Here is a 15,859-nt window from a genome sequence, read left to right on the forward strand (position 1 = left end):
GAACAAGGGACATATTAGTTCTGAGTAACCTGATCCCTTGTAGTTAAATAAATTCTTGCTTCACACAATGAGCTTATTAAAAATGGATAATGGGCATGATACTTCTCAGTGGTATCAAAGGTTTCTGCCCTTCCCTTGCAGCTCTGGATAGTACACAATAGGACCAGGGAGGAACAGCAGCAGCTGAGGACAACTGTGGAATTAAAAAACAACAACAAACTAATCTGACTGTTGTTCTAAGAGATTCTTATTTAATAATAATTATTATTAATTAATAAAATACAATGGATAAGGTTATTCTTTAATAATGCTAGCTATTTCTAACTAGCATCCTTGTGTTAAGTCAGAGTCAGATGGGATATGTAAAACTTTTAAAAATGTATACATTTCAGAAATTGCAAAACATCTAATTTTCAATACTAGGTTCTGTTACTAATAGCAAGTTAATCTTTTTTTTATTGGACACGAAATGCTTAAAATGTAAATACATAACCATTAGAAATATATTTAATATAATGACTTTATACCCACTTCAGCGGGTACAACAAACCCGTTCTACCTAAATATCTTAACTTAGCAAAAGTCTCTCACTCCAGTTGCAGATTGATGTCCCATAGTCTAGCCCCGTAAATCCAAGGAAACTCCAGAGCCTCAATCCTATCAGCCAGGAAATATTAGGTAAAATCAATCAAATTGTGTACAATTGGGTAGTTTAGCAAATGCGTGTGGCTTACAAATACAAACAGATGAAAGACAGTGACCTTCAGGAAAGGTGTGTATACCATCAGAAAATGAAGGTTTGCTATGTAGACTCAGTCTTTTTATTTTATGGGAAATACTGGCCTGGGTGGGTAAGTCCAGTGTCACTTTCGTGGTTTTGTGCTGGCGATCTTTGTATTAGCCTGTGACCGACCACAGCACACCAAACCGCCCCACACTGTTTGTCAAAATCCAATTCCAACTCACAGGGATAAACTTCCCAATGTCTTAACAGACCAGACCAGCACTTTAACTGTAGGTAATGAAATTGATTTATTGGGTTGCAATCTGATTTGTTACAAAATAAAAGATAACAGAATGTCGGACAGGGCAAGATATGACAAAATAATAATTTATAAATTATCAAGGGCTCATGAGGGAGCAGGGAGTGGGGAGGGGAGGGGGAAGAGGACCTGATGCAAAGGGCTTTAAGTGGAGAGCAAATGTTTTGAGAATGATGAGGGCAAAGAATGTACAGATGTGCTTCACACAATTGATGTATGTATGGATTGTGATAAGAGTTGTATGAGTCCCTAATAAAAATTCTTTTAAAAAGACAACAGAATATAATAGGTACTCATATAAAACCCCAACCCACTGCCACCAACTGACTCTAACTCACTGCAACCTTGACTAGATCTTTACGGAAGCAGGCAGCTTCATCTTTTCCTTTGGAGTGGCTGGTGGACTTGAAACTCCATTCTTTAGGTAATCAGCCCGTCACCTACCCCACATTGTAACTAAGGTGCGTGTATGTGTTTTATGTGTGTGCACTAGGATGGAAAATTACTTCTCATTTCTTCCTGGGACTACTACTCAAAAAGATTTGAAAGTGACTATACTATACTTTCTCACAATCAATCAGCAAGGGTGACTCATTCTTTCTTAAAAGATAATAGTTTTATCGACACATCTTACACATTCCAATATATCCATTCACATACAATTCTGTTGTTCAGTTCCATCGAGTGGGGTTATTCAATCATCAGTGCTATCCTCCCCCGCCCCCCCCCTACCTTCAGGTAGCCCCACTCCTCTCACAGTTTCTAGGGGTCAAGGGATGACTCATTCTGAAGGTCTAAATACTCAGTCAAAAGTAGTTACTTAATGTTCAGATAGCAGTCCAGAGTCAAGAACAATTAAAATTCCTTGTTTAAAAAATAATTGATCTCATTTTGAAGGCCAGAGCTATTACAAGGAACTTATTTTCAATTCAGTCTACATATGCTAATTCTAAAAATGAACGGAGAATTTGTAAAACTGTTCCTTTTAAATTTGTGTTTCCTTAAAATTAAGAGTTTATGTTACCACATCTCAACCTACCTAAAATTGTTTTAATCTTCTGTTAAACTAATTTTTTAATCGGTTAACCACTAATGAACCTAGCTGAACATATCCCCTCAGAATAAGTCTCAACTGAAACATATTTGCAATTGAAACTGGGAAGTTATTACCATGACATCAAGAATTTGACATGTAGACAACATTGTTGTTACTACTGACTGACTCACAAACACTTTGAAAATCAGATAGCTCTATTTTTAGGTGGCATCTATAATTCACTCAGAGAATCCACTAGCAGCTTGAGCTCAACTCAGTGATGCAGGTGGGAAGAACAGCTTATTAAGAGACCATTTATGTATGCCAAGGTGGTCCAGTTAGGCTTGCCTCCAAACCCTGAAGCTCTGTGAGACTGCTAGAACTGACCTATCGCACGCACTCCCCAACTGAAAGAGACAACTGTTACAGGAATGTCCGGTAACTCCCAGATCCTAGAAACAATTCACTTATACTGGGCCACAGGAAAACTGAAAGACACACCTGCCACACTACCGAAGCATTTAATGAGCCTTTACTAGGTTCCTTACAATGTCTAAGGAGTCCTGGCGGCATAGTTGGGGTATGTGTGGGTCTACTAACCTCTGGTCCCTGGCTCAAACCCGTTAGCTACTCCTGGCGAGAAAGCTGTGCTCTGTAAAGATCTAGACTCAGAAACCCTAAGGAGAGCCGCTGTGACTTCAAAGGACCGGCTGGGAGCTGTTTTCCCTTTGCCTGGAGTTTAGTGTTCCTGGGAGGTAATTATTTGGTACTTAATTAACAAACAAAGGTTGCTAACCCAATGGTTGGTGGTTCAATCCTACCCCCGCAGCTCTGAAGGACAAGGCCTGACATCAAGACAGCTCTATGAGGCAGTCTTCATCTACAGAGTCGAAATGCCATGAGTACACTCCGCACCCGACAACGGGCATTGCCAAGCCATTCTCTCACATGCACTTAAACACTGATTCTAGAAAAAAGGAAAGGAAAATGAATAAGAACTATCATCTTTATTTTACAAAAAGGCTGCAATAAAACATGCAATTTAACAAACTTAAACAACCTTTTAACTCCTGGTCTAGTTCTCTGCCTACATCACAGGGCTCTCCAGGGAACAAGAGAAGATGCCAATCTGACGACTTGAATTCACTGGTCAGGAGGTTACTTCATTCTTCTATGTGACTGATCCCTGGGATCGTGTTGCTGCTGCTGTTTTTAGCGGTCACCCATCAAACCAATGCAACCCACACAGCCCCTGTGCACAACACTGTCGGGGCCCTGTGCCCCCTCATGACACAGCTGTAGGATTTTCATGGTCTGCAGTCGATAATTCAATTTGCTAGGCTTTTCTTCTTAGTCTGACTTAGTCTGGAAGCTCTGGTGAAACCTGGTCAGCATCACAACAGGACACAAGCCTCCCGACAGATGGGTGGTGGCTGCGAATGAGGTACATTGGTCAAGACCTGAAGCCAGGTCTCCTGCATCCAAACAAACAAACTGACTGCCACTGAGTTGATTCTAATTCATAATAACCCTGTAAGACAAAGGAGCACTGCCCCTGTGGGCTCCTGAGGCTGTCACTGTCTACAAAAGCAGAGAGCCTCATCTTTCCCCTACAGTGTGGTCGCGGGATTCAAATTGCTAACCTTGTGGTAGCAGCCTAACCCACCATGCCACTGGGGCTCCTTCCACATCTCCTGCATTAAAGGTGAAAATACTGTCACATAAACGCATTTACATATATGTAGCTCATTCTTATCCAGGCTAGGAGAAGATATGCCGGGTTACACAAAAGTCACTGGAATTTTTTTATTATCTCTTCGTCCATTTACCCCAAACCCTTTGAAGCTCCTAATTGAAAAATTAATTTAGCACTTCTATTTTGAGGAAAAGAAATTACACATAAAACCAGCAGGTAAGACGCAAAGGGAGATGCGGTGGCACAGAATGGGAATGAGGCAAACTAAGAAAAATGTACACAGTCTAGTAACATGTTACTGTACTTTGGAGAGAACATGCATCTCTACTGAGCAAAACTCACAAGCATGGCTACCTTACTAGTGTTTTCCAGTATACGTCTATATCCTCTCACACATAAAGGTTAGGAACTAGGGTAGTCAGATGGTTTTTATGTCCACCAGACACTCCTGGTCAGGGTTAGTCAAACCTGTCCATCAGATCACAGCCTGATGCTGTGTCCTAAGGGTGAGGCCTTCTCTATAAGCGGGGACCTGGGGCCCACCCCGTCTCTCTCCATTCACCTTCCTGCTTGCTAGCCTCCCTGAGAGCTGCCAGAGGCCCGCCATGCTTCCACGGACTCTACACCCACCAACCGGTGATCTTCCTGTATCCTGTATCACTGCCTGCCACTCCCGTGAGTCCGCAGATGAACTTACAGATTTGAACTGGCCTAGGAGACTTTCTTGATGCATAATTACTTCTCGATATAAAGCTCTTACACACATGGGTGTCACTGGATTTGTTTCTCGTCAACCTGCCCTAATACAGGAACCTGTACCCAAGTTCATACCATATACCCATTTGGAATGGACTTTACTGATTTTGATTTTTCTCTATACCTAACTAATGTCTTACATACCAAGATGAGGCCAAAAGTACTGCTACTGGGGTTCCAGTGCAGACACTCATGGTTTGTCCCAAACAAAAGATGCTTACACGTCTCTCTATGGCCAGTGGATGGCAGCACACAGCTTCTCTCAGTGTTACACTTGACTAGTCTCATTAGGTGCCTTCAAAACCGGGCCAATCAAAAGTGGCTTCTGACAATGGACTGGGCCTGTTCCGTTCAAGGAACAGGGCTATTGTGACTCACAGAAGGCTGGAGTAATGGTTTTCTTGGACTCTCAAAGGGTAATCTCAATACTTTTCCTTGAAGAACACAGGCTTATCATTACGAAGAACTTTCAAGAAAACAAAAACCAGTACTGGTGGGAAAAAAAGGACAGTAAACTTGGGCCAAGGACTTTTTCCATCACAGTGAAGTACCTGTTCATTCTTCAACGGTAGCAAGGGCTATACTTCAAGCATTTTGTTGGAAAATCTTACCCCATACACACTGAAGCCCCAATCTTGCCCTTTCAGATTTGTTTTTATCCCCAACATCATAGAGCACTGAAAAGGAACAGGGTCAGAATCCCTCTAGTATTTCTAAAATGACTTTTGTGATGTGATTAAAACAAAAAGCAAGGAATTCTCCAGGGGAAGGGTTAGAGATGGAAACAATGCTTTCAGAAGTGGGTAGACGTAGATGGTGGGCATATCAAAAGCAATGCTTTTTAACATATTTGATATTTTTAGTTAATAAAGGTTTCTATGATTTTATAACTTTTTACTTTCATATAGTATCTCTAGGTTGATATATAGATTCGATCTAAATTTTAATCAAATAAGTTAACTCAATTAAATATTTATATTTATTAGATTGACAAAACTTAAAAAAAAAGAATTTACTTTTTGTGACTGATAAAACAACCATTCTCTTATTCTATAGGTGAATGTGTAAGTTAGTCAAAACTTTTCTGGAGGACAATTAGGTAATATAAAATCAGAGCTCACTTGTTGTGTAAGGCAGGGTTCTCCAGAGAAACAAATGAAGGAAACAAACAAGGAGTTTATACACACACACACACACACACACACACACACACACACAGCAAAAAGGACTATAAAAAATACTTACAGAGGACTCAGTTCAACTCACTTTCATGAACAGTTAATATACTGGAAGTCCTCGACTCAGGTGGGCTTCCAAGTCCAAGGTCAAGTAAGCAAAGTCCCCCCCCCCTTGGGCAAGGCTGGCACAGTTTACCCACAGGCAGCAAACAGCCGGGTGGGTCAGCAACAGTCAGTAGCTCAGCTTAGTGAAGCAGGCGAGGATGGGCTATCAAACTCAAGCGATGCAAGGTGACCGATCCACCAGCCTTAGCTCAAATGATGTATGTACCTGTGATGTGTCGAAGCAAGTCTCAAAGGAGCCTCAAGCTCTGGCAACATGATCCACAATCAGTGGCTGGGCCCACAGGTAGTGCAGCACACAGGTTGAGGAAGAGAACTAGCTAAAGCAACAGCACGCTGGTCCGACCTCCAGAGGGAGAGAGAAGGGGCAAGCCTTGCTGAGCCATTTATCTCTTTGCCCTCCAATCAAACTGCAACTTGATCAATCCCACAGGTTCCTATTGGCACAATAAACCTATCACACTATCACATATACCCTTTGATTAATATTATTTCCCAAAAGCAATTCAATGGAAACAATCATTTAGCTAGAAAAATGTTTCGTGTAGCACTGTTCCAATAATAATACAAGAATTAGAAAGTCTAAACACCCAATAATCAAAAGTGATTATCATTTAGAATAAGTCCCTATAATAAGTAACCAAATGGCACTATAGAAATATATTCACTGAGCAATTAGTCCCAAGAACTAATGAACCATGTGAATTTCAGGCTCCCCCGACCCTGAGACCAGAACTACATGGAGCCCAGTTACCACAGCTGAGCACTCTGAAAGGATCACAATGTAAGGTCCTGGAGAGAGTGGGTACAAAATATGGAACAAAACTTGAAACGATGAGCAAGGCGTAGGCCTTAGTGATCTGACAGAGACCTAGATGAAGTAGCCCTGATCAGGACACCCTTTAGGCCTAGAACTGAACTCATTTCACGAGACATGGCTGAAAGGCGTTTGAGGTGAGAAATAAGCCCTTCTAAAGAAAAACAACCAAACACAATCCCCAGGGTATCATTTGCCCAGGGATAGAGCTCAGAATGCAGGGCGTTACAGGAAAGGGTGGATGATGATACACACAGGAAGTGAGAAGAATGCTGTTACAGTGTGGAGATCGCAACCAATGCCATGAATTAAAATGTGTAAGAATTTTTGGATAGAAACCCATTTGCTCTGGAAACTCACCCAAATCATAACTTAAAAGTTTTAAAAAATTCACTGTGGTTTAAAATCATTTTAGATCTAGTGTTTAATTGGGAAAAAACATGGCAAAACTATATAGAGTACCAAAAAAAGTTCCCACAAATATAGGTATATATTCAGGGTGTTAATAACTAGGTAGGAGAGTTCTAAATTTCCTAAGGCTAATGTTTCTACTTGCATAATAAATACTTTTAAACAGGTGTAGTTAATATTTATAATGGGAAGATCAAGCCATTATCCTTTTGAAATAATTTATAGTCTGAGCAAACCATTTTAGGTGCTGATTACTGATCTTCCTCAGCACTTCTATGATGAAAGACCTCTTTGAAAAATGTTCTCGTTGGTTGCTGATATTTTGGTAAAATATAATAAAAAGGAATTTAGAAGTATGAAATTAAAAGGCATATAAAATACATGCCTCAATTTGTATTAGGTCTATAAACAAAAAGTTATTTTGCCTAGTGGCTGAAAGACTATTTTTAAACTCTCTCAGTGACAGTTAACAGACTGCTCTTCAGTGCACTGGCAAAAGCGATCTGAGCCTCTTGCCACATGTGAGTGAACCGCAACAAGTGGACGGCATTCTGATCCAGCATCTCGTCCGCAATGGGAGACAGCGATCCCCAGCAAACAGAGATATGTGCTCTCCTCCCTACTACGTTTCCCATATGGATTACTCTATCATATTTTTATTGCTAACTAGACATTCTCCATGAAGTTGAATATTAATTTTAAACCATCTGTCCCAAAATAGATGACAAAAAGGCAAAACAAAGACAATATTACATAGTAAAAACTGACTTCTGAGAATCAATAAAAATTTCCAAATTTGGGCGAACTGGCCATTGTGAAGACATCCTAAAGAGGGTGTGCCATGTGTAGAGTCTACTGTTTGAACATACATTCTGGTCTTGAAGGTTTAAGTTGCCTTTTTTCTCCCTGGGCTAATGGTGAATAATGAGGCAATTAATGAGGGAGTGACTTGGACGTGTGCCAAAAATTTGAAACTTAATAGCATCTTATTTTCAGTAAACAACAAACAACAACAACAAACTCACATGGGACTGAAAATTGGTTTAGTCTCCAGGAACAAAGTTGCATACTTCAGTTGTCAAAGGTAGACAAAACTAAAAGTGCTATGGATCAGAAACTGAGGATTTCCAGCCAATGTTTAAATTAACAAAAAACATGGGAATTATTTAATTACCACTGTGCTTCAAAATGACTACAAATTCTATCTACTCATACAAAAATGAAAAAAAAATTTAAAAAACAACATCTAACAAAATGTCTTATACACAGTTGCTCAATAGAAATTCAATCAATAAGATCTTTAGGTTGTCCCATGATGGTAAGGCCAAGTGCTTTATTCTCAAATTTCATCAGGTTAAAGGCTGAAAGCCAGATTAAAAGAAAAAGATGAGCAGTGGTTCAGGATGAAATGAACAAAAGGACCAACAGAAGCAAAGCACCCCTTTGGCAGAGACAGACAGACTCCTCAAGAGTCAGCTGTAAATAAGTAAACACAGAGGTAAGCCACTAGGTTAGTGCAAACCTCCATGGGGTTACTCTGCAGTCAGTGGACAGCTGCAGAAATGTTCTCTCAGTAACACACTTGTTTTCGCCTCATTAGCATGATTAAAAACAACCAGAAAAGATCCAATCAAAACAGTGGTTTCTAAGCACATCTGCTGCGCCAGTCAAAGTGAAGGCAGGGGTCAGCTCAGAAGGGGATGGGGGCTGTTTTTTAGGATTCCCAAACTTGATAGGATTTCTCAAAGGGCACATGCATGGTGGTTATAGGAGCGTATTAAGAAGTTATAAGAAAATTGAAAACTGCACCAGTGAGAAAAGTGCCAGGAAAAAGTAAACTGAGGATTCCCACCCTCCCAATCAGGACAACACAGTGCATTCTTCAAGAGCAGGTAGGCCTGTCCTAGGAGAACTCACCGGGAAACCTTATTCATCCCACCCACAGCCCTAATCTTGCCCCTTCAAGACTTCTTTGTTCCTAAAACTCAAGAACATTTCAAAAGAACAAGACTTAAGTCCCTAGACAACAGCTGTGTTGACGTGGTAACGAATAAAGTAGCACAAACTCTGGGGGAAGGCTTAAGAGACGTAAAGAAGTGTGTAAAGTACTTGAGACGTTGAAACACCTCAGCTAGCTCGACATATTTGCTATCTTTGTTCAATTAAGGTTTCTAGCAAACACTTTATAGCAGTACTTTTACTTACCTTCCTAGTTTCTGAATTTGTCAATGAACAATAGGAATATGCAACTTGGGAGGACTCGGGGCTTACAGAGATTTAAAAAAATATCACTGAAAACTAAGAATAGTGAAATTCAATCCACAAAGATACTGTTATCTAAAGCACCTTTTCAGATTGAGGTATAATAATAAACTGTACAATGCACAAATCTTAAGTATGACAATTAATCTTCACATGTGTCCATACAAAGAAACCACACCCAGATCACGAGACAGGACATTTCCAGTGCCTCCCCGTCAGTACTCCCGCCACCTCTATCCCATCCAGCCCACCACCGAGGTAACCAGTCTGATTTCTTTCATGGTGTTTTACACACCCTAAAAATGTAGCTCTACAGAATGCACTCTCTTACACCTGGCTCATTTTCCTCAGTGTTTTATTTGGACACTCATCTGTACTTTGTTGGCAGCAGTAGTCTGGGTTTTTTTCGCCACTTTCCTGCGCATGGGCGATTGGATTGTTTTCAGCCTATGCCAGTAAGAATAAGGGCACTCAAGTCTTTGGGTGGGCTTCATCACTGACTTCTCTTGGGCACTGACGTAGAACAGACAGCTGACTCACAAGGGAGGCGTACGTTTATTAGATCCTGCCAGTTTTCTACAGTGATTCTACCAATTTACCCTCCTACTAGCAGTGTCTGTAAGTTCTCAGACACGAGTTTTAAATTTAAAAAATGATCATTCGTTGAAGAGCAACAAGCGTTTTGAAGCTTTTATTGGATTTGTTTTTCCATATTTTAGAGCAGGGTAATGTCACATGAAAAGGGCTAGACAAGATGATTTTGAGGAGCTTGGGAAGAAAACAGCGGAGTTTCTATTTTAGTCTGATTTTTTTAGCTAGAAAAGAAAGTTTCCTAATATTTAACATATAAACTGACACTAGTGTCCTCATTCACACAACTGTTAGCATTCATATTTATTCCCTGGGCACACTGTGAGTTACTGCCACCTGTTCGTGCCTAGGTGAGCAAAATAATGGATTCTATTATCTAGTTTTAACACAACTCTCACCAAATGAACAAGTGGTTAAAAAGAACCCCCTATGAAGCTTATACTCATAATTTAAGTATAAGCAAACACTAAGGACTAGCAAGACTGACCCTACTAGTCCAATAAATCTCTTTGGAAGATAAAAATTGTGGCCACCTATTCAGACCTCATAAGAATTAGGCAAAAGACATTTCAGAAATCCAAAGTATTTTAAATACGGGCTTAATATATTATTATTGTCAATGGTATTTTACCACTATGATTTTAAATCTCCTATGAATAAAAACCTTAAAATATTTTTGTATCATGTTTCACACCCCTTTAAGTTTCCTATGTTTATAGTATACATGTATGAAAGGGAGCTTCAAAAAGTTTATGGAATAAAATGAATTATAAAATAATCTAATATTTCCACATGGTTTTTGAAGACCTCTCTTACATTTTAAACTAGATTTATACATATTAGCAATGCATGATCAAAAATATTTTTACCAACCGTCTTGCTTTTGAAGTGTTACTTATTTGGTATTAAGCTAGTAAATCCTTAGGCCTCAAAGAACATCTACTTTTGTACTCCTATATAGTAAAATGTACCCCCTTAGAAACAACTGCCGTTCCGTGCTAAAACAACACCCTTGAATAGCAGGGGAGAAAGGAAGCACAGGAATCAACTGGGATGAGAGATGAGGGCACTTTCCCAGCAGTGCTCATCTGTATCTTAGCAGGGGGGTTGGATTATACCACTATTATCAAATCGACTGCATGGCACATTTAGGATAAGTAAGAGAAATGCCATCTCATGTCATGTAAATTTTACTCCGAAAGAAAAAAGAACTCTATAAAAGAATAATCTTTGACCTCTAGTTAAAGGCATGCACTTTTAAGTGTTTAGAAGTGAATTATACAGATGTCTACACTTCACTTGGAAATGCATTAAAATAAAATGTACTGGTTTGTTTGGATCCAAACCAAAATTACTGCCATTGAGTCCAATCCGCTAAAGGAATAGTTACATGAACATACATGTGATAGAGCAAGTAAAGTGTTAACGGTACAACCAAGATGGTAGATACATGGGTATGCCACTTTCCAGGTCTTTCAACGTTTCTCTTCTGAACAATGTCAGGAGAAAACAAGCTATCTACTGAAGAGATTGTAACACTGAGTTCAAAATGGAGAAATACTAATCATTTAAAATAATGCCATGATAGAGTTAGAAATTTAAACAGGCAAAATAATAGAAACATATATGCTGTCATGCTGTGAGGTGAGAATGGTTCTGTTTTACAGACTAGTACATTAAAACAGTAAGATTCCAAAACACGTCCCAACTCACAAGTGTAAGGCATAGCCAGAAGCTGAATCTAACTTGGGCAAATTTTCTAGCTGTCTGAATCCTCTGTGCCCACAACTCATACAAGCAGGAGCTTAAGCTAGGACCAACATTTTCTAGAACAAGAAACTCACTTCGAAGATGGACCAATTCTGCTGGAAACACCCCCCCCCCCAATGATCAAAATTTGGTTTTCCTCCTCATAGGTGTGATGCTATAGGAACATACAACATCTAATCCACATATCTGCCCTTCATATCAAGTGACAATACTGGTAATTTGAATAACTAGGATTTTCTTCCAGTTAGTATTTTATAACATCAGCATCTACAAAACCATCGTTAGGTGTGAAATGAGAGATGCCTCCTGGAGTTGGGATGAAAATGAGGTGAGAACATGTACGTAGTACACAGCACAGTAACCAGCAAGAGTAGTCACTCAAGAATGTTTTTCATTTCCTAGCCTTTACTTTTGCCTTAGAAATTGTAACATGCTGCTTCCTATCATACTTCTTTTTCCCCAAGAGAGTTTGGTCTTTTCCTTGAGGAGCTTGTGCTAAATGTGAATAGACTTAGATTTTCCACAGACTGTTTCATTTTTCTAATTTGTTTTTGTATTTTTTCTAATTTGCTTTGGCTTCAAAGGAAAACGTTTAGGCATTTTTGTTCTACAGCCAATGATATAACCAGAACTGCTTCCCTGCACCCATCACCCTTCCTCCCTTCCTGTGGATCTGAATTCTGTTCTCTAGCTGATCACATTTCAAAAATACTACTTTATTGCATGTTTGTGGTGAAGGATTTACGCAGTAAGTTAAGTTTCCCTTTGCAATTCTGCAAAGATCGTCGGTTGGGGACGTTACATTCATCAGAGCTGTCTCTTGGTGTTGTCTGTTCCCTTTACAGTATTTTTAGTTTCCCTGCTCCAGTACCTTCTCACTTTTGCTTCTGGGTAATTGTTGACCTGTTGGTCTCACACTGAAGGGTTTTCAGTAAAATCACCAATCTTATGGTAATATGCATTTGCGCTACTCTGCTGCAAAGTGATGGAGGGAGGTGGGGAAGCTTGGTTCTAGGTTTAAAGCTGATCTCTGGGTGACAGTCTCAGGGAGACTTTTGATTTGGGCTGATCTAACTTTTCGGCCTCTTTTTTTTTTTTTAAGATAAGAATTGCAGTTCTGCTGCACCTTTTTTTCTCTTATTCGATTCAGGCCCATCTACTGTACCCCTTGTCAAACGGTCAGGGGAGGCCCATGCACTAACGCTTCTGCTCCCAGGGTAAATGAGCCTGTGGCTCTGGGAGACTTGTTCCTTCTCCAGCTTTTTGCTACCTTCTCACTCTTGCTCATCCGCTTCTCACTTCTCTCAGATGTCAACTCTGCTATGCCAACTGACTGAATTGTCCCAAGAGACTGTATAACCCGGGCCATGTCAGCAGCAATTTTCTGTTTCACAAATGACTCCAGGTAGCCAGTCCAAACAAGCAGCATGTCCATGAAATTCTCATCTTTTAAAAAGTTCTCTGAAGATCTTTTTCAAAGGTAAAATTAAAGGTGACCAATGTGCTACAATGAAATGCCCAAGTGATAACCTCTTAATTCACTTTAAAAGATATAACTGGTTGTGTGTGTGTGTGTACATGCACACACCTACACACCAGAAGTTGTATTTCTTACTTTAAAATTATACCTAGGGGTTTCCCTAAATGATTCCTAAAGTCTCAAATAGGCTCCTTTAAACAATATTAGTATTACAGTATGAAAAACAACCAGTTACTCTACCACAAAAACTTTTACTTATGGGCAACCTACATCTCACACATGGAGAAAAGTTATTTTCCCAAGCCGATTGGAATCTGTGAGGATGTTAAGTGTTGAAAGGAGCACTTTATAGTTGCCTCAGTGCATACTCTGACTGCTGACACGATTAGCTTGTTACTGCATCTCAATCAGACACCGGGTCCCCCAATTCCTGGCCAAGTGCCCTTTCCTTTCTACAATTAAGACTTCTTCCAAAAGGAAAATAAAACACAGTGATCGTGTCCATCCACTACTTCAACTTCAGTCAATCTCAGTCTGTCCACCCATGATGTCACTTCCTTTTGTAAATGTCTCTTTTTTTTAGCTTTCTCCATTTGACTAAAATACACTTTGGAACTACACTCCATGTCAAAATATCCCATGCCTTTCTAGTCCTCTGGGATACTAGCATGGTCCCTAAGAGGCCTTGACCCTCCTTTTCGCAGGATGTTTCAAGCAACCAACGGCTATTACAAAATTTCAACCATATAGGACCTATTTTAAAACCCAATGCACACACACACACAAAAAACCCAATGCACACACAGCACGCTGTATGTAGCTGGTCCGCGCTCAACGAGCATACTAAAATATCAAATGCCATGAATTCCATGCAGCTGCTTTCTAGAAACAGAGTGTGGTGACAACCCAGATAGGGGAAGCGCTATTGTGGACAGTGGGGGGAGGCCAAGGCGAAGGCTTGGGTGCCGACCTAAAACAAACATGGAGCTGAAAAGGTGCTTGCTGGACCCACGGGCTGGTGCCAAGCTGTAAGCGCCTGCCAACATTTAGTGTCTGTTTAAAAGAACGGCCGGTCCCAGGGAGGCAGACAATGATGGGGCAGGAGAGGGACACAGGATCGCGCTCAAGGAAAGCTCAACAAGTCTGGATGGCGACGGATGCACCCACGGATGGCTGCAGGGATGACTGCCCGGGGGGGCTCCTGCCGGCCCCAGAACGACCACTCTCTTTCCGGCGTTCCCCGCCGCCCCTCGGGGCCAGCTGGTGGACAGCCATTTGCACCGCGCTCGGCTCCCTGCCCCGACGTTCGCTCTGCGCCCGGAACCCACCGGGCACGGGCTCGATGCCTCCGCCCGCGGCCAGTGGCGCCGGTGCCCGGTCCCCACCCGCTCCCCAGGAGGAAGGCAGCCGCGTCGGGCCTGCGGGGACCGGCCCCGCCTTCGAAGGGGGCGGAAGGATGGTGGCCCCGGCGGGCGCGGCCGGGAGCCTCCGCCTGCAGCCTGGGCAGCGCTCGGGCCGCGGCGGCGCCGCCGGGGAAGGGGCGGGCGCGCCATCATGCCGGGGAAGATGGTGGGCAGGCGGGCGGGCGCGCGGCCGCGGCACTCACCCGGGCCGGCCAGTGCGGGTAGCCCTTCATCTTGGCGAAGACCAGGTCGCCCGCCTTGTACTCGCGGGGCCGCGGACGCGCCATCCCGGCCGCTCGCCTGCGCGCTCGTCCTGGGTCGCCGCCGGAGATGCCTGCGGCCGCGGGCGCCCCCTTGGCGGGCCTCGGCCGGGCGCGCGGGCGGCCGCTCCGACGAGGGGAAGCGGCGGCGAGGCGGCCGCGGAGGCGCGGAGCAGGCCCGGCAGGTCGCGGCCGCGAGCGGGGGAGGGGCGCCCCCGGCCGCTGGGCGCGCGCTCGGCCGCGTCCGGCCCGCTGAGGTCCGCGCCGCTCACTGGCGCCGCGTCGCCCGCTTCATGCCGCCGCCACCCGCCTCCCTCGGCTCCGGGCGCCGCGCGAGCGCCGGGCCTCGCGCCTCCTCCGAATTCCTCCTCGGGCAGCGGCCGCCAACACGATCTGATGCTTGTTGGCGCGCGCGCCCCGCACCCCCCCCCCCCCGCTTCGTCCCCCGCCCCCTCCCCTCCCCTCCCGCGCCGGCCGGTTAATTCCTAGGTACACGGCCGCCTCTCGCAGGGAAACCGCGCGCGGCTGCTGGGCGCGCGGGCGGGCGGGCGCGCGGCGGGGTGCGTCCTTCGCCAGCACCGGAGCCCGCGGCGGCGGGCGGGAGCGCCTACTCCGGTGGACGCCCGCCGGCCGCTCTCTTTTGTTCTCGGCTGGGAGCTTCCAGCAGCAAGGTAGCCAATCACCACCCAGCGACCCCCCCCTCCCCGCCGTGGGCGCCACACTGGGGGCGCCCCCAGCCTGCCCCCCAGTCCTACTCCTGCTTCCTGCCGACTCGCCACGCCCTCCAGCCGCCCACCCCGCTTGGCTACCCGAGGGCGAATTCCTCCCGCGCAGCCTGGGGTGCCAGGGACCAAGGCAGGCGCTCCAGGCCAGGGCACAGCTGCCTGAAGGGGCGTCCTGCTACCCTGGACTTCAGGCTACGGAGAAGCACTCTGGAGTCAGTGACCTTCCTGGGACCTCATCCCAGGCCCATCCTTGACAAGGCTGTGTGCCCCACGCAGGGTAAGCTGTGCTCCACGCATGGGTAGTTTTC

At 43.7% G+C, this 15,859-nt stretch overlaps 1 protein-coding gene across 1 annotated transcript in view; it reads right to left on the minus strand.

Annotated features, from left to right (window-relative positions):
* Positions 1-14,988, minus strand: part of HDGFL3 (HDGF like 3) — a 56,892-nt gene extending 41,904 nt beyond the window's left edge. The window contains exon 1 of the mRNA XM_075558053.1: positions 14,770-14,988. Within this exon, the coding sequence (XP_075414168.1) occupies positions 14,770-14,853 (84 nt within the window). The 5' untranslated portion in view covers positions 14,854-14,988. The remainder of the gene's footprint in view (positions 1-14,769) is intronic.
* Positions 14,989-15,859: the final 871 nt, after the last annotated feature.

The sequence above is a fragment of the Tenrec ecaudatus genome, chromosome 9 (genome assembly GCF_050624435.1).
Source record: "Tenrec ecaudatus isolate mTenEca1 chromosome 9, mTenEca1.hap1, whole genome shotgun sequence".
NCBI lineage: Eukaryota > Metazoa > Chordata > Mammalia > Afrosoricida > Tenrecidae > Tenrec > Tenrec ecaudatus.